The sequence below is a fragment of the Phyllopteryx taeniolatus genome, chromosome 11 (assembly GCF_024500385.1).
Source record: "Phyllopteryx taeniolatus isolate TA_2022b chromosome 11, UOR_Ptae_1.2, whole genome shotgun sequence".
NCBI classification, from domain to species: domain Eukaryota; kingdom Metazoa; phylum Chordata; class Actinopteri; order Syngnathiformes; family Syngnathidae; genus Phyllopteryx; species Phyllopteryx taeniolatus.
The window spans coordinates 94,254-115,657 of record NC_084512.1 but is presented as its reverse complement, the minus strand read 5'-3'; the positions used below and the strand labels follow the sequence as shown (position 1 = coordinate 115,657).

General features: G+C 45.3%; 1 protein-coding gene across 16 annotated transcripts in view; it reads left to right on the top strand.

Moving 5' to 3' along the window:
• vps8 (VPS8 subunit of CORVET complex) overlaps nucleotides 1-21,404 on the top strand; it is a 280,747-nt gene that overhangs the window by 231,957 nt on the left and 27,386 nt on the right. For 14 of the 16 annotated variants that reach the window (XM_061788861.1, XM_061788865.1, XM_061788864.1 and 11 more), the window contains 2 exons: nucleotides 704-871; nucleotides 16,387-16,435. In XM_061788861.1, coding sequence (XP_061644845.1) covers nucleotides 704-871; nucleotides 16,387-16,435 — 217 coding nt within the window. Of the gene's footprint in view, nucleotides 1-703; nucleotides 872-6,490; nucleotides 6,629-10,871; nucleotides 11,029-16,386; nucleotides 16,436-21,404 lie in introns of those variants that run through there. The other 2 variants (XM_061788872.1, XM_061788874.1) reach the window with 2 other exon arrangements.

Below are 21,404 nucleotides of genomic sequence, written 5' to 3'. Positions count from 1 at the left end.
AAAAAAAAAAGAAAAGGATCCCCTCCCCCAATATCCGGCCGGAACTATCGGTGGATAGCCGTAAAGTGTTAGCGTTCAGTCGTGTTAGCGTTCAGTGATTTTTCTAACAGAATACAGAGGTTCCGTAACATTTGGCAGCTCTGTGTCTCCCAAAGACGAGCTCTGGTCGGAATCCACCATATTTACGTGCATATACAATGACGTCACCGCGCACTTACATCAAGACGTCATGCGTAGACAGAGCGCAGCTTGACACATTCGGATTCACAGTTTACATGACAAAAATTTACTTCTGATCGGTTAGGGAAAAGGAATATTCCACCCCTATGAAACCAAATTAAATTCCATCCGGATTCGGTCTGTTTATTTCTATATGGAGCATTTTCATAATGGGAAATTTTGGAGTTTATTCCGAGTGTTTCCGGGTTGCCTGGCAACAGGCAGTAGAGCGCGATGTGAACATAAGAGCTTCATGAAACCAGTCAAAGAGCCTCATGTGAATCTAGAGCTGCGGGTCGGCCAGACCTGACCGAGTCAAATAATAGGAATCGGCATTATTTAAATTTATTTTCTGAATTAATAACGAATATGTCTGAGGGTTAGGGCATACGGTTAATTTATTTCAATTGTTGCAATAGTGACAGAACCACAAAACTAATTTATTTTCTTGCTGTTTGTCTCTACTACCAATATTCCTTCATAGGCATTAAAAGCCCAGCTTTGTCTACTGACTGCAGACTCCACCAGAGGGCAGAGTGAAGATGAGAAAGAAAATGAGTCAGCTATATTGAGAAGAATAGAAAATTCACTGAACAACCTCGTTGCCTTGGGTCATCGCAACTCTCAGAAACTGCAACAGCCACAAATCAAGGTAATTTCTGTTTGTTCCTCAACAGTATTTTCCACTATGTACAGTTAGTTTGGAAAGGGGGGGCTAGGTGTGGCGAAGTGACAGGGGAGGCATGTGACCACTTTGACAAGGTTTAGTGCTCTGATCCCACTCAGGTTTAATACACTTTCCCTTCCCTGGCACAAGGTGGGTGAGGTCCCTGCATGAAAACAATCTTGTCTTTTGTCATTTTAATGTAATCTTTGCAAAGAGAGAGAGGGAAGATGGAAGTTAGACAGCTCAAGGCAGCTGCCGCCCTCCACTCTGAAGCACATGGAAGGGAGGACGCAAAAGGGAGCAGAGATACTCAAGGAGGAGATGGCTTATTTTATCTCACCCTTGAGAAAAAGGGGGACTGATACAGAGCACATTACACTGAGCCAGGATGAGGAAAAAAGAAAAACAAGCTGCTAGGTACATTTGCAAAGTTACACAGGAATTATGGAGATTTATGGAACAATAAACGCATATAAGATATATTAATTTTGCCACCACACCCCCCCTTTTTGATTACACAATAAATCAAACAAATAAAAAAAGAATAAATTACTAAGTACTAAGCAGCCAAACCATTTTGAGATTATACGGATACAGTGCAGTGTAGAGTGACATGAAGAAGTATTGGCCCCCTTCTCAAATTCGTATATTTTTGCATAGTTCCCCCACTTTAATGCTTAAGATCATCATCCACCCATCCATCAATTATCTTCCGCTTATCCGATGTCTGGTCACGGGTGCAGTAGCTTTAGCAGGGACACCCAGACTTCCCTCTCCCCAGCAACTTCAGCAAGCTTTTCTGGGGGGATCTCAAGGCATTCCCGTGCCAGCTGGGAGACATAGTCTCTCCAGCGTGTCTTGACTTGTCCCTGGGGTCTCCTCCCAGTGGGACGTGCCCGGAACACCTCATCACTGCAGACGCTGCACCGATTTGCCTTTCAATCTCCCGTTCCATTCTTCCCTCACTCTTGAACAAGATGCCAAGATACTCGAACTCCTCCACTTGGGGCAGGATCTCATCCCCGACCTGGAGAGGGCACTCCACCCTTTTCTGACTGAAGACCATGGTTTCACATTTGGAGGTGCTGATTTTCATCCCAGCAGCTTCACACTCGGGTGCGAACCGCTCCAATGAGAGTTGGAGATCACGCCTTGATGAAGTCAACAGAACCACGACATCTGCAAAAAGCAGAGATGCAATACTGAGACCACCAAACTAAACTGCCTTCCACTTGGCCAGCCTGTACCCATCAGCTGCCTCAGGAGTCCCACAGGCCAAAAAGGCCCGCTAGGACTCCTTCTTCATCCCTCACTTATGGTGTCCCCCAACGGTTTCGGGGATTGACGCCACGACAGGCCACAGCTCCAGTCGCCCGCCTCAGCAATGGAGACGCAGAACATGATCCACTCGGACTCAATGTCCCCTGCCTCCCCCGGGACGTGGGTGAAGTTCTGCCAGAGGTGGGAGTTGAAACTCCTTCTGACAGGAGATTCTGCCAGACATTCCCAGCAGACCCTCACGATACCTTTGGGCCTGCCAGGTCGGACCGGCATCTTCCCCCACCATCGTAGCCAACTCACCACCAGGTGGTGATCAGTTGACAGCTCCACCCCTCTCTTCACCCAAGTGTCCAAGACGTTCGGCCGCAAGTCCAATGACACAACCTCAAAGTCGATCATCGAACTGCGACCTAGGTTGTCCTGGTGCCAAGTGCACGTGTGGACTCCCTTATGCTTGAACATGGTGTTTGTTATGGACAATCCGTGATGAGCACAGAAGTCCAATAACAGAACACCACTCGGTTCTGATGGGGGGGGGGTTCCTCCCAATCACACCCTTCCAAGGCTCACTGTCATTGCCCACGTGAGCATTGAAGTCCCCCAGTAGAAAGATGGAGTTCCCAGCGGGAGCGCTCTCCAGCACCCCCTCCAAGGACTCCAAAAACCAAAAAAAGGGTGGGTACTCTGAACAGCTGTTTGGTGGATAGGCACAAACAGTCAGGACCCCTCCTCCAACCTGAAGGTGGAGGGAGGCTACCCTCTCGTCCACCTGGGTGAAACCCAATGTACAGGCACCGAGCCGGGGGCAATAAGTATACCCACACCTGCTCGGCGCCTCTCACCTTGGGCAACTCCAGAGTGGAAGAGAGTCAAATTCCTCTCAAGAGGACTGGTACCAGAGCCCAAGCTGTGTGTGGAGGTGAGCCTGACTATATCTAGTTGGAACTTCTTGACCTCACACACCAGCTCAGGCTCCTTCCCTGCTAGAGAGGTGACATTCCACGTCCCTGGAGCCAGGTTCTGTAGCCGGGGATCGGATCGCCAAGGTCCCTGCCTTCGACCACCACCCAGCTCACACTGCACCCGACCCCTATGGCCCCTCCCACCAGTGGTGAGCCCATAGGAAAGGGGACCCACATTACCCTTTTGGACTGTGCCCGGCCCCATGGGTGCAGGCCCGGCCACCAGGTGTTCGCCTTCGAGCCATACCTCCATGCCTGGCTCCAGAGGGTGGGCCCCAGTGACCCGCGTCCGTGCGAGGGAAAATGACATCCAGTATTGGTACTCTTCATAAGGGGTCTTTAGCGTCCTTTGTCTGGGCCTTTACCGAGGACCTGTTTGCCATGGGTGACCCTACCAGGGGCATGAAGCCCCAGACAACTTAGCTCCAAGGATCATTAGCACACACAAACCCCTCCACCACGATCAGGCGACGGCTCTAGGAGGGGTTAAGGTGACGGCTCCAGGAGGTGAGGTAAATGGTGATTGATTGTTTGAATTCACCAATAATGGAGGGGTTTTGAGAATGCACAGCCACTGCATTTCAGTGGGATTCAAGTCTGGACTTGGACTAGGCCTCTCCAAAACCTTTATTTATTTTATTTTTTTAAGCCATTGAGAAGTTGACTTACTGGTGTGTTTTCGATCGTTATCCTGCTGCAGAAGTGTGCTTGAGCTTGAGGTCACAAACTGATGGCTGAACAATATGCAAAAGTGAAATAATTTGAGAAGGGGGCCAATACCTTTTCAAGGTACTCTGTTATCAGAATCAGAATCATCTTTATTTGCCAAGTATGTCCAAAAAAAACACACAAGGAATTTGTCTCCGGTAGTTGGAGCCGTCTAGTATGACAACAGACAGTCAATTGACAGAGAACACTTTTGAGACATAAAGACATTGAGAAAAACAATCACTCAGAAATAAAGGGTTGCTAGTTATCTGGTAATGCCGGTACAATTTATTTATTTATTTTTGACAATTGTGCAAAAAGATGCAGAGTCCTCTATCACTTGGAGCAGTTAGAATGACTAATCTTGCAACAGTCCGGTGCAATGACCATTGTGGAAAGGACGCCGAGACTTCAAGGAGTCTATGCAGTTTAAAATGACAATGTTGATTGTGCAAATGTTGCAGATGCTCCTCAGTCAGTGTACTACATTGAGTGCACAAGTAGTATATACCATATGGGATGATGGTGGAGCGTTTGAAACAGGATTGTACTTCGCACAGTTCCAGAGATCTATTGAAGATCTGTGTGAAGACTGGAGCGAGCTGGTCCGCGCAGACTTTGAGGCAGGATTGGGGACACAAGGTCCGGGCCTGCCGCTTTGTTAATCTGTTGTTCTTTGAAGATGCGTCTCACATCCTCTTCGTGGATGGACAACGCAGAAGTCAGAAGTGTGATTGTGGTCGGTGGTGCGGCTAGGTGGGTGTGGGGTGTGAAAGTGTCCTTTTCAAATCTGCAGTAGAATGTATTCAAGTCGTTGGCTAGTGTGCTATTGTTCTCAGCTTGGGGGGATCGTCGCTTGTAATTGGTCAGCGATTGTAATGCATGCCAGACTGATTTGGAGTCGTTAGCGCTAAACTGTTTTTCCAACTTTGCTGCATAGTTCCTCTTTGCAATGTTAATTTCTTTAGTCAGCAGGTTTCTAGCTCGATTATACAGGGCCCTGTCCCTGCTTTGATATGTGTCCTCCTTAGCTTGGCGAAGTTGCTTAAGTTTGGCAGTGAACCACGGCTTGTTGTTATTGAATGTCCGAAATGACTTTGTTTGGTACGCACACCTCTTCATAGAAACTGACATAGGATGTGACAGTGTCCGTATATTCATCCAGGCTGCCAGCTGAATTTTTAAAGACACTCCAGTCTGTGCAGTCTAAACAGCTTTGAAGTTCCGTCTTTGCTTCATTGATCCACTTTTTCACTGTTTTCACTGTAGGCTTCGCGCATTTAAGTTCTTGCCCGTATGTCGGTATTAAGTGAATTAAGCAGTGATCAGATGAGCCCAGTGCTGCACGAGGTTTGGCACGGTATGCGTTATTTAGCATAGTATAGCAGTGGTCTAAAATGTTATTTTCCCTGGTGGGACAGTCGATGTGCTGCTTGTATTAAGGGAGTTCGTGGTTGAGTTTAGCTTTGTTAAAGTCCCCAAGAATAATGAGGGGTTAGTCCGGGTTTTTTTTCTTTTTTTTTTTCAATTTCGTTTACTTTTTCGGCAAGCATTATCAGTGCGGGGTTCATGTTAGCTTGAGCCGGAATATAGACACCAGCCAGAATGAATGATGCAAACTCGCAAGGTGAGTAGAATGGCTTAGAGTTCAAAAACAGCGACTCCAAATGCGGGCTGCAGTGTGTGCTGAGCTCCGTGACGTCCGTACGTCATTTTTCGTTGATATAGAAGAATAAGACGAGCGTGCAAAATCCTCTCGGACCCTCCACATCCCGTCACCAGCTCTTCCAGCTCCTTCCCTCAGGTAGGCGCTACCGATCAATGAAAACTAGAACTAGCAGACATTCCAACAGCTTCTTCCCTCTTGCAATCAACTTCTTAAACACCTAACATACAATTCCATTGCAACATGCTGGCAATTTTTTGTCTTTTTTTCTTGAGTTTGTTGTCACATTTCTGTCAGGCCAATTATATATTACTCGTGCACTCACTGTAGTAGTCTCATCACGCTGCACTATTTGCATATCTGTTGTTGACCAATACTGGCCACTCATGCCAGAGTAGCATCTGCTCCATTTGCTGACTGAGGAGTATCTGCAACATTTGCACAATCAACATTGTCCCAGACTATCGTACTACTAGCTTGAAGTCTCTGCGCCCTTTGCACAATGGTCATTGCACCGGACTATTCCAATATTAGTCATTCGAACTGCTCTAAGTGCTAGAGGAGTCTGCATCTTTTTGCACAATTGTCAAAAAAAATAAAAAATAATGACATTACCAGATTAACTAGCAACCCTTTATTGCTCAGTGACTGTTTTTCTCAATGTCTTTATTTCTCAAAAATGTTCTCTGTCAATTGATTGTCTGTTGTCGTACTAGAGTGGCTCCAATTACCGGAGACAAATTCCTTGTGTGTTTTTTGGACATACTTGGCAAATAAAGATGATGATTCTGATATCCCACGACCTTTTGTTTTCCCCGATGATTCCATGTCGCGGTCTGCCTTGTGAAGATGGAAGCCGGGAAGCATAACGGCACCATCGGGTACAGCGTCACAAAGCCAAGTCTCCGTAAAGCATGTGGCGGCGGAACGTCCGAAGTCTTTACTGGTCTTTATAAGAAGATGAAGCTCGTCCATTTTGTTGGGTAGGGAGCGTAGATTCGTGAGGTGGATGGATGGAAACGCCAGTCTGTATCCTCTCTTGCGGAGTTTTACCTGGAGGCCGGCTCGCTTCCCTCTGTGGCGTCGCCTCCGCCTCCATGCGCCAAAGACCGCAGTCGCTGCTCCGGTGAGTAACTCAGGGAAAAAACTGAGCGGATTTGCAAAAGTTGGTGAAAGAAATTCCGCAGTAGCCTCCTTGATGCTTAGTCTCAGCTTGTGTAAGTGCGTCGTCTAATGTCTCCAAAGACGAACGAAAAACACAAAAACAATACTAGAGAGCGCGTAACCGAGGCGACCACACGGGTAGGCGCCATCTTGCAATGTTATTTATTGAATTGTAACGTCTCTTTGAGTAAAACAACGAACGGTTAATGTTGGCGTAATCACGTCAAAATAGCTCTACACGGTGGCGTTTGCTCGGCAGAGGTTCCGCCTATACGCACATTTATTATGGATGAAGACTGAAGGTGCTGCGCTTTCGTCTCGTGGAACGTTTTCTCAAAAATGTCAACAAAAGGCTAAACATTCAGAATGGCACCCATGCAAGATAAAATGGGAAACACCTAAAGATAGTGTTAGGAAGCACTTATTAAAAATGAGCAGAAAGATCTGTGCGTTGTACAACCGTCATTGAATGTGCGTCACGCAGTGCAACTAAGTTAAGCACTGTATCTTGGTTGTTTTGTTTTTGCTCTTTATTAGACTGACAAAACTGAGAATGCGCTCACTGGTGATAACGTGAGCGACACAATACAAAGAATGATCAAAAGAAATGTGCAGCAAATTGGCCAACAGAGCAATTCATCTTTTCAATGACAATGTGACATCCCACTTTGATGTTTTTTTTTTTTTTCTGAACTGAAAAAGTAAGGTTTCCCTGGATCGGTTTGTTGTGCCAAAAATCAACCAATGAATTAGTCAAGAAAGAGTCAAAAGAAAAAAAACACCTGAAATAGAATTTCCTTATTATGGAAGAAGGCTCTTCTTCAATGAGTAGCTATAATCCTCCTTCTCTTTCCCCTCCTTAGTTAAAGTTAAGCAATAAACAGTTATTTTGTGTTTTACTTCTTTAAAATAGTGTTTTTTCACTTTTCTATATTGCACTATATTTATTTTTAACCACACACTAATAAAAAAAAAAAAAAAGTATTTTAATTTTGGGGCTAAAATGAATAATTTTAATGGGAAACATTACCTCAGGTTTAGATCATTTTGGGTTACAAACGGGGTCACGGAACCCAAGGTTCCACTGTACTTCAGTCATTTTTGAAAACATGGCTACCATATCTTGACAGTATTTTTGTAAGAGCATCAATTATTATTTCATTATATACATTATCAGTATAGTATCAGTATGGTCCAACCCATTATCCATTATCAGTATTATAGTAATATAATATTATATTATCATTATTTTGGAAACTGACCATCAAAAACATGACTAAATGTAAATTCATAAGTGGCGTAGACTCAAAGTTTTGGTGGAACAAAAAGCTCTAGCTAGGTCTTTTCTTTCCCCCGAATGCTTGTCAGTTGTGCATAATTACTGATCCAGGTTCTGCAATAATTTGTCATGCCTAAAAATAACAATTTGTTTTTTGTCTTCTGAAGTTTTGGGACTTGAAATTTCGGAATTTAGAAATTTTATTTTGCCTCCTTTAATCGTAAATATTTAAAATATACAACCACAATTCCAATGAAGTTGGGATATTGTGTTAAACATAAATGAAAACAGAATACAACGATTTGCAAATTATGTTCAACCTGTATTTAATCGAATACACAACAAAGATAAGATATTTAATGTACAAACTGATAGTTTATTGTTTTTAGAAAATAATCATTAACTTGGAATTTTATGGCTGCAACACATTGCAAAAAAGCTGGGACAGGGTCATGTTTACCACTGTGGTACATCACCTTTTCTTTTAACAATATTCAATAAACGTTTGGGAACTGAGGACACTAATTGTTGACGCCTTGTAGGTGGAATTCTTTCCCATTCTTGCTTGATGTACAGCTTCAGCTATTCAACAGTCCATGGTCTCCGTTGTCATATTTTAGACTTCATAATGCGCCACACATTCTCAATGAGAGACGGATCTGGACTGCAGGCAGGCCAGTCTGGTACCCGCACTCTTTTACTACGAACCCACGCTGTTGTAACACGTGCAGAATGGGGTTTGGCATTGTCATGCTGAAATAAGCATGGGCGTCCATGAAAAAGACGTTGCTTGGATGGCAGCATATGTTTCTCCAAAACCTGTATGTACCTTTCAGCATTAATGGTACCTTCACAGATATGCAAGTTACCCATGCCATTGGCACTAACACAGCCCTATACCATCACAGATGCTGGCTTTTGAACTTTGCGTCCGTAACAGTCCAGATGGTTCTTTTCCTCTTTGGAGTACACAACATCCACAATTTCCAAAAACATTTTGAAATGTGGACTCGTCGGACCACAGAACACTTTTCCACTTTGCATCAGTCCATCGTAGATGAGCTCGGGCCCAGAGAAGCCACAGTCTTGTGGGTCTTGTTGATAATTAGCTTTTTCTCTGCATAGTAGTTTCAAGTTGCACTTACGGATTTAGCGCCGAACTGTATTTACTGACATTGGTTTTCTGAAGTGTTCCTGAGCCCATGAAGCGATATCCTTTACACATTGATGTCGGTTTTAGATGCAGTGCCGCCTGAGGGATCGAAGGTCATGGGCATTCAATGTTGGTTTTCGGCCTTGCCGCTTACATGCAGTGATTTCTCCAGATTCGCTGAACCTTTTGATGATGATATGGACCGTAGATGATGAAATCCCTAAATTCCTTTCAATTGTACCTTGAGGAACATTGTCCTTTAACTGTTCGACTATTTTCTCACACACTTGTTCACAAAGAGGTGAACCTCGCCCCATCTTTGCTTGTGAATGACTGAGCAATTTAGGGAAGCTCCTTTTATACCCAATCATGGCACCCACCAGCTCCCAATTTGCCTGTTCACCTGTGGGATGTTCCAAACAGGTGTTTGATGAACATTCCTCAACTTTCTCAGTCTTTTTTCCCCACCTGTCCCAGCTTTTTATGGAACGTGTTTCAGCCATAAAATTCCAAGTTAATGATTATTTGCTAAAAACAATAAAGTTTATCAGTTTCAACATTAAATATCTTGTCTTTTTAGTGTATTATAGGTTGAACATGATTTGCAAATCATTTTATTCGGTTTTTATTTATGTAACGTCCCAACTTCATTGGAATTGGGGTTGTATTTGTCAAACTGATTAATAATGCAACTTTTACTGCTATGCACACAAATAAAACAATCCACTAGCTTTGTATTCCAGAGCACAAATAAAAACACTTTGTCTTGCAGTGCACAGAATAAAACAACCCACTCTAGAAATCAACCCTAAAAGCGGGGAGTGAGTTGACAAAATTGCCTATATTAACCTTTATAAATTTAATGTTCTGTATTCTTTTATTCCACAACTCCTGTTTTCTATAGTTCTTGTCTGATTCTGCAAAGGTACCTAGCAGATTGCTCTTTCCTCCTCATCCACAATATAATGTGCTTTTTGCCAAGGATGTAGATAAGATAAGCTCTCCCTCCCTTGGTTCTTTGAGTAGCTGTGTAGCTCTTTTTACGGTTTCCCCTTCTGTGTTCTTTTGTCAGAGAGGGAAGGATGCCAGCCATGGCAGGCGCTCCCTGTCTCTTTGCAAAGATCTCAATAAAATAATAAAAGACAAAATTGCTTTCTTAATTATTCTCCCAGAAAAAAGGATTTGCTAAAACAAGACACTTACAGTGGGTACGGAACGTTTTCAGTCCCCCTTAAATTTTTCACTCTTAGTTATATTGCAGCCATTTGTTAAAATCATTTAAGTTCATTTTTTCCTCATTATTGTAAACACAGCACCCCATATTGACAGAAAAAAACGGAATTGTTGAAATTTTTGCTGATTTATTAAAAAAGAAAAACTGAAATATCACACAGCCTTAAGTATTCAGAACCTTTGCTGTGACACTCATATATTTAACTCGGGTGCTCTCCATTTCTTCTGATCATCCTTAAGATGGTTCTACACCTTCATTGGAGTCCAGCTGTGTTTGATTATACTGATTGGACATCATTAGGAAAGCCACAACCCTGTCTATAAAAGACCTTATAGTTCACAGTACATGTCAGAGTAAACGAGAATCATGAGGTCAAAGTAAAATGAAGAATTTCTGCTGCACTTTACATTCCTAAGAACACAGTGGCCTCCATAATCCTTAAATGGAAGATGTTTGGGATGACTGGAACCCTTCCTAGCGCTGTCCATCCGGCCAAACTGAGCAATTGGGGGTGTTCTTCTTTACCTCTCTCATCAAGGCTCTTCTCCTTTGTGAGAGAGGTAAAGAAGAACCCAAAGTTTACTGTGGCTGAGCTCCAGAGATTCAGTCGAGAGATGGGAGAAAGTTCTAGAAAGTCAACCATCACTGCAGCCCTTCTTGCGACCAAAAGACCAGGCTCACCACAACCCGAGAGCGCCGTGGTGAGCCAAATCACCACCTCCCCATCTCTCCCTCCCGTATGACTGTTCCCGCATGTATTGTTGTTCCCGTTCTCAACAGACCCTTATTGATGATAATTTCATTCACGAAGGATTGGCACGTCAGCTCCAACTCCTTCTCAAACCCCTCCATTCGCCAAAAAAATATCATAGCCCTGGATGGGCGACTCATCTCCCCTGTCACCCACCAAACAGTTTTGTTTACTTTACTTATCACAGGAAATCACCGTGAAGACATCCTATTATTCATTATCCGTTCCACTGAGACCCCATTAGTCCTCGGAATTCCCTGGCTCAAGAAGCATAACCCCGCCATAGACTCGACCCACCTATCTATCATTGGGTGGAGTCCTCACTGCCATTCGCAGTGCCTGCTTTCTGGCATGCCGCCTTCCAGCAAACCTCGACCACCTGCCACACCAGTCGACCTCTCCTGGGGTTCCAGAAGAATATCATGAGCTCTCCCCTGTTTTCAGTAAAGATCTTGGCCTTTCACTAATGACTGCACGATCAATTTTCTGCCGGGAGCCCCTCTTCCCTCCAGCCATCTCTTCAACCTTTCCTGCCCTGAGAAAAAGCCTACGGAGGACTATATCCGTGACTCCCTGGCTTCAGAACTCATTCAGCCTTCTTCTTCTCCAGTAGGGGCTAGCTTATTCTTCGTTGAGAAGAAAGATACCACTCTCGCCCCTGCATCGATTACCGTGGACTCAATGACATCACCGTTAAAAAACTATTTCCACTACCGCTCAATGACCCCTCATTTGAACCCCTCTGTAGCGCCCAGATATTCACCGAATTGGACCTACAATGTCATCCGTATCAGAGAGGAGAATGAGTGGAAAACTGCTTTCAATACCCCTGTTGGACACTTTGAATACCTGGTCATGCCGTTTGGATTAACCAACACACCCGCTTTTTCCAAACCTTCATTAATGACGTCCTCCGCGATATATTGAACTGGTTTGTTTTCGTCGACTTAGACGACATTCTCATATTCTCCCACTCTCCCGAAGAAGACCGCAATCATGTCCGCCAAGTCCTCCAGCGTCTCCTCGAGAACCGCCTCTACGTCAAACATGAAAAATGTGAATTCCACCTCTCCTCCGTACACTTCCTGGGCTATATCATTGCCAAAGGACAATTGCAACCAGACACTACCTGTCACAGATGGCAATGCCGTGAGGGCAGATCCCAAAAAAGAGACTCTAGGTAAGAGGTCCAAACAATTTTAATTAAATGACAGAGCATGTGATGGCTAGACATAAGAAGCCAAAGGGACTCACAACCAGAGAGAATCAAAAAACTGATAACGCAGGGAGACACGACAAAAGGTCCGTGTGGTATAATCGTATAGAACCTAAATTTGGACAGCGGTCAGAACGGGGGCAAACACGGGGCAAAAACGAGTGAATATTCCGACGCCCACACACTGTCACGGTGCCCCCTAAAAAGGCTGATGATTACAATGCATGACAAGTGCGTCACCGATGTCAACGCCCACCTTCGCTCACCCAGACACTGCAACACAAAGAAAAACAATTTGAAACACAGGGCCATGACACTGCCAAGATCCAAGCAGTCGTTAACTGGCCCATCCCTGTGCTTTGTTTTCCCGTCGTCTGTCCCCTGCCGAACGGAGTTATGACGTTGGCAACCGAGAGCTCCTGGGCATCATGTGGGCATTGGAGGAGTTGAAGGCATTGGCTGGAGGGGACTGATTCTCCATTTGTCATCTGGACCAATCACAAAAACCTTGGCTACCTCCGTTCCGCCAAACATCTTAACCCCCGACACGCTTGCTGGGCCCTCTTTCTGAGCCAATTCTACTTCAGCCCTGGTTCCCGCAACAGCAAACCTGACACCTTGTCTCGCATGTACTCACTCCCCTCCAGCCCTGCAGAACCGGAACCCATCCTCCCTTCTTCGTGCTTCGTTGGAGCAGCCACTTGGAAAATCTAACAGGTGGTTAAAGACGCTCAGAAGACTCACCCAGATCCTAAGACCGGACCTCCTAACACACTGTTCGTACGCGATTTCACATGCTCTGACGTCCTTCAGTGGGCCCACAACTCCAATCTCACCTGTCATCCTGGCATCACCCGCACCATCCATTTCATCCAGCAACACTTCTGGTTGCCCAGCCTAGTCAAAGACACCCGAGTTTGTCCTAGCCTGCTCCATCTGTCCCCGAGGCAAGGCTTCTCATCAACCCCCAGCTGGTCTGCTGCGCCCCTTACCGATTCCGAGCCGCTCTTGGTCCCACATCTCCCTGTACTTCGTCACCGGCCTACCTCCATCTGAAGGTAACACCGTCATCCTCGCCATTATTTACCGGTTCTCCAAGTGTGTCCATTACATACCCCTCCCCAAGCTACCCTCTGCCTTTGAAACTGCTAATCTCCGTGTCAATCACATCTTCAAACTCCACGGAATCCCCATCGACTTCATCTCGGACCGAGGTCCATAGTTCTCCTCCCTAGTTTGGAAGGAGTTCTGTAAAACGGTGGGAACACCAGCCAGCCTGTCTTCCGGATATCATCCACAGTCCAACGGCCAGACGGAGCGGGCAAATCAGTCCCTGGAGTCGGCCCTTCGCTGCGTTGCCGCACGCAACCCCTCACCAGCTCCACCACTGGTATGTCTCCGTTCATGGCCTCTTACATTTTCCAACCAACATTATTTAGGGAACAGGATCATGCGGTGGCGGTTCGCGCGGTAAGGAATCACCTCCAAAGTGTCCAGTCCATTTGGAAGGACGTCAGGGCGGCCTTAACCCGGTCCGCTGAGAGAAATAAACGGCTCGCGGACCTTCGTCGCTCCCCTACGCCTGAGTACATGGTGGGTCAGACGCTCTGGCTTTCCTCCCGTGACCTCCCACTCCAGACTGAATCCCGTAAACTCACTTCGCGTTTTATTGGTCGCTTCCTGATCACTAAAATCATCAATCCCACATCAGTTCAACAAAAACTTCAACAAGCTCTTAAGATTCATCCGACGTTCCATGTGTCACTACCCAAGCCTGTCTCCACCTGCGCTCTTAGCCCTCCGGCCATACCCCCTCGGAGCCCCCGTGTTATCAACAACCATCCGGCTTTCACAGTTTCACGTATCCTTGACGTGAGGCCCAGGGGCAGGGGTTACCAGTGCCTTGTGGACTGGGAGGGGTATGGTCTAGAGGAACGCTCCCGCAAGCTTATTCTCGATGACTCCCTGATTAGGGACTTTTCCGCGGTTCACCCTGGGAAGCCGGGCAGGATGCCAGGAGGCGTCTGTTGAGAGGGTGGGTACTGTTATGAGCTGTGCCCTGCAGTTCCCTTGTTGGATCTTGAGTGGCGCTTTACGCCCCTCTCGCCCTCTCTCTCTTTCCCTCTTCCCAGTAATCTGCACCACCTCGGCCGTGCACCTATTGTCAATCAGCCTTCATCTCATCATCACCTGCATTTAAGGCTGCCAAATCTAAAACTCATATTTAATGTTTCATTGTTGTCGATAATGTAATGACTTACAACCCCAATTCCAATGAAGTCGGGACGTTGTGCTAAACATAAATAAAAACAGAATACAATGATTTGCAAATCATGTTTGATTTATATTTAATTGAATACACTACAAAGACAAGATATTTAATGTTCAAACTGATAAACTTTATTGTTTTTAGCAAATAATCATTAACTTAGGATTTTATGGGTGCAACGCGTTCCAAAAAAGCTGGGACAGGGTCATGTTTACCACTGTGTTACATCACCTTTTAACAACATTCAATAAACATTTGGGAACTGAGGACACTAATTGTTGAAGCTTTGTCGGTGGAATTCTTTCCCATTCTTGCTTGATGTAGAGCTTCAGCTGTTCAACAGTCCGGGGTATTTTACGCTTCATAATGCGCCACACATTTTCAATGGGAGACAAGTCTGGACTGCAGGCAGGCCAGTCTAGTTACCCGCACTCCTTTTCTACGAAGCCACACTGTTGTAGCACGTGCAGAATGTGGTTTGGCATTGTCTTGCTGAAATAAGCAGGGGCGTCCATGAAAGAGACATTGCTTGGATGGCAGCATATGTTTCTCCAAAACCTGTATGTACCTTTCAGCATTAATGGTGCCTTCACAGATGTGTAAATTATCCATGCCATTGGCACTAACACAGCCCCATACCATCACAGATGCTGCCTTTTGAACTTTGCGTCCATAAAAGTCTGGATGGTTCTTTTCCTCTTTGGCCCGAAGGACACGACGTCCACAATTTCCAAAAATAATTTGAAATATGGACTCGTCGGACCACAGAGCACTTTTCCACTTTTCATCAGTCCATCTTAGATGAGCTCGAGCCCCGGGCGTTTTGGGTGTGTTTGATAAATGGCTTTTGCTTTACATAGTAGAGTTTCGAGTTGCACTTACAGATGTAGCGCCGAACTGTATTTACTGACATTGTTTTTCTGAAGTGTTCCTGAGCCCATGTGGTGATATCCTTTACACATTGATGTCGGTTTTTGATGCAGTGCCGCCTGAGGGATCGAAGGTCATGGGCATTCAATGTTGGTGTTCGGCCTTGCCGCTTACATGCAGTGATTTCTCCAGATTCTCTGAACCTTTTGATGATGATGATATGGATCGTAGATGATGAAATCCCTAAATTTCTTGCAATTGTACGTTGAGGAACATTGTCTTTGAACTGTTCGACTATTTTCTCACGCACTTGTTCAAAAAGAGGTGCTTGTGAATGACTGAGCAATTCAGGGAAGCTCCTTTTATACCCAATCATGGCACCCACCTGTTCCCAATTAGCCTGTTCACTTGTGGGATGTTCTAAACAGGTGTTTGATTTCTCAGTCTTTTTTGCCAGCTTTTTTGGAACGTTTTGCAGCCATAAAATTCTAAGTTAATGATTATTTGCTAAAAACAAAGTTTATCAGTTTGAACATTAAATATCTTGTCTTTGTAGTGTATTCAATTAAATATAGGTTGAATATGATTTGCAAATCATTGTATTCTGTTTTTATTTATGTTTAACACAACGTCCCAACTCCATTGGAATTGGGGTTGGACTTTTCTCACCGTTTTCAAATGGTGTTTTGTCTTTTGTCTTCGTTTCTCTCTCCCCTCTAGAAACTTTGTTCTGTTCGACTCTGATTCTCAATAAACTTCAATTATAATACTAAGAAACCACAGCGGAAGCTTAAAAACTCCACTGTGACACCGTAGAACTGTTCTGGTATAAAAGGGATACAGATCCTCCATTCTCCTTGACCTAACAGCCGAACAGGACAAAAATTAAAAATCACCCTCTATTATCAAAGCACAACTGTCTCACTTCTAGTTTTTCTTTCACACAGGAGCTCTGGTTCTCATTATTGGAGACATTGATGACTCCCCGGAAACAAGGTGAAGCAGCTCACACATTCAGTTGTTTGTGTTGTCAATGCTCTGTACTTCTACGTATATACACACACATGGACAAAATTATTGGTACCACTGTAAATAAACTAAACAAAACATAGTGGTCACAGAAATAACTAACTCGAACAAAAGTAATAATGAATAAAATGTCATAAAAATTAACCAATGAAAATCAGAGATTGCTTTTGAATTGTGGTTCAACAGAATTTTTTGGGGAAAAAACAAACTCATGAAACAGGACTGGACAAAAATGATGATACCCTTAATATTTTGTTGCACAACCTTTTTAGGCAATCACTGCAATCTAAAGATTTTAGTACGCTGGGAGAGAGAGAGAGAGAGAGAGAGAGAGAAAAGCCTGCCTAGAAATAAACAAAATTCTTCAAATTTGGTCAAATTTTCTTATTCTGAGCAAAAAAAAAGAACATCTGCCAATGGGGGAAGCAAAATTTTAATTCTTAAAATGAGCTTAGAAATCTAGTGGCTTTCAGACCGTATCAAGTCTTAAATTAAGAAACATTTGCTTATCACAAAGCAAAAATTTTAAGAAATGTTTGCCTAAAATAAGTGGTATAGTTTCATGATTAAAGAATGTTTTATTTTTCGAATTTTTATCTCCCTTATGAATTTAGTTTGCTTATTACAAGCATAATATTTATGTAGGAATATAAATAGTATATTCTCATGATTAAATAATTTTGTATTTAATTTAAGAATTTAAATCTTGTGAATTTTAATTCGGAAAAAAGGCTTACACTAGTACATATTTTCTTTAAACAAAAAATTTTGTTTTTTCCTTTGAGCTGGTTCCAACTAATTCAACCTTACCTTTTTATTTTTATTTTTATTTTTTTTTTAAGCTTAACGGTAAGGTGCACTGGCCGACTGGTTAGAGCGTCTGCCTCACAGTTCTGAGGACTGGGATACAACCTGAACTGGTCGCCAGCCAATTGCATGGCACATATAGACAAACAATAATTCACACTCACATTCACACCTATGGGCAATTTAGAGTCTTCAATTAACCAAGAAACCGGAGCACCCGCAGAAAACCCACGCAGGCACCGGGAGAATATGTAAACTCCACAGAGTCGAGGCCGGATTTAAACCCGGGTCCTCAGAACTGATTGGCAGATGTGCTAATCAGTCAATCACCGTGCCACCTACATATCAGTTTTTCATTATTGGCAGAACTTCAACTTACAAAAAAAACAACATTATCTTATTGATCATCCACAGTGTCATTGTATTTGGGCTCCTAATGGAATGGAGTATTTAAGTTAAATGTAAGTTAAGATAACTAGTTTGAAAAAATATTACACACTCATTTAACTCAGCATGTTAAGCATTACTCCATTACCAATTTTAAAAAAAATTATAATTTAAATGACTAAACTACTGTATTTTCTTTCCTGAAACACAAACATTTATTTGAATCAATAGAGCCATGTAAAATGCATACAACTGCAATACTACAATCCTTTTTTTAATTGAACGTTTTGTTTGTTTTTTTGCAACAAAACCAAGCCATGGGCTAGTATGCTTCTAATTTGTACATTCCTCAGTGGCGGCATGAAAATAATAATAATGAAAAAAATCTTCCTCGCAAAGTGATATCTCCTCTTGCTGATGAAGTATGTTTCAGGTGTTCTGCAGCATGCTTGCAACCTGTCCTATTTCCTTTGGAGTGAACACTGCTGAATCGGAAAACAAAAAGAGTGTTCTAAGTTTTACAATGATTGATTCTTTAAGTAAGGGATATGAGAAATTCCATACATCCATCCATCCATTTTCTACCGCTTATCCGGGTCGGATCGCGCGGACTTTAGCAGGGACGCCCAGACTTCCCTCTCCCCAGCCACTTCATCCAGCTCTTCCGGCTCCCGAGGCGTTCCCAGGCCAGCCGAAGGACGTAGTCTGTCCTGGGTTGTCCCCGGGGTCTCCTCCCGGTGGGACGTGCCTGGAACACCTCACCAGGGAGGTGTCCGGGAGGCATCCGAATCAAATGCCCCAGCCACCTCCTCTGGCTCCTCTCGATGTGGAGGAGCAGCGACTCTACTCTGAGATCCTCTCGGATGACCGAGCTTCTCACCCTATTTCTAAGGGAGAACCCGGACACCCTGCGGAGGAAACTCATTTCAGCCGCTTGTATCCTGGATCTTGTTCTTTCGGTCACGACCCACAGCTTGTGACCATAGGTGAGGGTAGGAACGTAGATCGACCGGAAATTGATAGCTTCGCCTTTCGGCTTCGCTCCTTCTTTACCACAACGGATCGATACAAAGTCCGCATCACTGCAGACGCCGCACCGATACGCCTGTCGATCTCCCGTTCGATTCTTCCCTCACTCGTGAACAAGACCCCAAGATACTTGATCTCATCCCCGACCTGGAGAGGGCATGCCACCCTTTTCCGACTGAGGACCATGGTCTCAAATTTGGAGGTGCTGATTCTCATCCCAGCCGCTTCACATTTAGCTGCGAACTGCTCCAGTGAGAGTTGGAGGTCACGGCTTGATGAAGCCAACAGAACCACATCATCTGCAAAAAGCAGAGATGCAATACTGAGGCCACCAAACCGGACCCCCTCTACGCCTCGGCTGCGCCGAGAAATTCTGTCCATAAAAGTTATGAGTACAATCGGTGACAAAGGGCAGCCTTGGCGGAGTCCAACCTTCACCGGGAACGAGTCCGACTTACTGCCGGACCAAACTCTGACTCCGGTCGTACAGGGACCGAACAGCCCGTATCAGGGGGTTCGGTACCCCATACTCCCGAAGCACCCTCCACAGGACTCCCCGAGGGACACGGTCGAACGCCTTCTCCAAGTCCACAAAACACATGTAGACTGGTTGGGCGAACTCCCATGCACCCTCGAGGAACTTGCCGAGGGTGTAGAGCTGGTCCACTGTTCCACAGCCAGGACGAAAACCACACTGCTCCTCCTGAATCTGAGATTCGACTTCCTGACAGACCCTGCTCTCCAGCACCCCTGAATAGACCTTACCAGGGAGGCTGAGGAGTGTGATCCCCCTGTAGTTGGAACACACCCTCCGGTCCCCCTTCTTAAAAAGGGGGACCACCACCCCTGTCTTCCAATCCAGAGGCACTGTCCCCGATGTCCACGCGATGTTGCAGAGGCGTATCAACCAGGACAGCCCCACAACATCCAGATCCTTTAGGAACTCCGGGCGAATCTCATCCACCCCCGGGGCCCTGCCACCGAGGAGCTTTTTAACTACCTCGGTGACCTCAAACCCAGAGATAGGAGAGCCCGCCTGAGAGAACCCAGACTCTGCTTCCTCATGGGAAGGCGTGTCGGTGGAATTGAGGAGGTCTTCGAAGTATTCTCCCCACCGACTAACAACGTCCCGAGTCGAGATCAGCAGCGCCCCATCCCCACTATACAGTGTTGGTGGTGCACTGCTTTCCTCTCCTGAGACGCTGGATGGTGGACCAAAATTTCCTCGAAGCCGTCCGGAAGTCTTTCTCCATGGCCTCACAGAACTCCTCCCATACCCCAGTTTTTGCTTTTAGTGACCACCAGAGCTGCATTCCGCTTAGCCAGCCGGTACCCATCAGCTGCCTCAGGAGTCCCACAGGCCAAAAAGGCCCAATAGGACTCCTTCTTCAGCTTGACGGCATCCCACCAACGGGTTCGGGGATTGCCGCCACGACAGGCACCGACCACCTTACGGCCACAGCTCCAGTCGGCCGCCTCAGCAATGGAGGCGCGGAACATGGTCCACTCGGACTCAATGTCCCCCGCCTCCCCCGGAACATGAGCAAAGTTCTGTCGGAGGTGGGAGTTGAAACTCCTTCTGACAGGGTATTCTGCCAGACGTTCCCAGCAGACCCTCACAATACGTTTGGGCCTGTCACGTCGGACCGGCATCTTCCCCCACCATCGGAGCCAACTCACCACCAGGTGGTGATCAGTTGACAGCTCCGCCCCTCTCTTCACCCGAGTGTCCAAGACATGCAGCCGCAAGTCCGATGACACGACCACAAAGTCGATCATCGAACTGCGACCTAGGGTGTCCTGGTTCCAAGTGCACGTGTGGATACCCTTATGCTTGAACATGGTGTTCGTTATGGACAATCCGTGACGAGCACCACGTCCCTAGAGCCAGCTTCTGTAGCCAGGGATCGGATCACCACGATCCCCGCCTTCGGCCACCGCCCAGCTTGCACTGCACCACCCCTATGGCCCCTCCCACAGTTGGTGAGCCGATGGGAATGGGGTCCCACGTTACCCTTTCGTGCTGTGCCCATGGGTGCAGGCGCTCGCCTTCGAGCCCCACCTCCAGGCCTGGCTCCATTGGGGGACCCCGGTGACCCGCTTCCGGGCAAGGGAAAACGAAGTCCATTGTTTGTCGTCATCATTAGGGGTCTTTGAGCCGTGCTTTGTCTGGTCCCTCACCTAGGACCTGTTTGTCATGGGTGACCCTGACAGGGGCATAAAGCCCCAGACAACTTAGCTCCTAAGATCACTGGGACACACAAACCCCTCCACCACGACAAGGTGACGGTTCAAGGAGGGGTGAAATACCAACTGGGGAAATTTCCCTGTGCGCATCCTCAAACACCACAAAGCAAAACAGGTGTTAAAGAGTCTAAAACAAGCAGATGACACTGTTCACCACATTGTAATTGCTGTGTTTAGCTGTGCTGTATGGTATTCTGTTATTATTATTAATCAGTTTATTTGAAAGGGGACAATGCAATTTCATAAAACACATGAAATACACATGGTTAAAGCCAGAATTAGCCAGAAGGCTAGTTTTCATCTGTAGTCCCCTGGCCATGATGTAAAAAAGCAGTAAAATACATCTCCAAGACAATATAATACAAATACATAATCAAAGACTTACTATACTATAAAGAGAGAATGAAACCACAAATCATTTGATCATAACAAAAAAAACACATCATAACATACTTGTCTTTTAGTG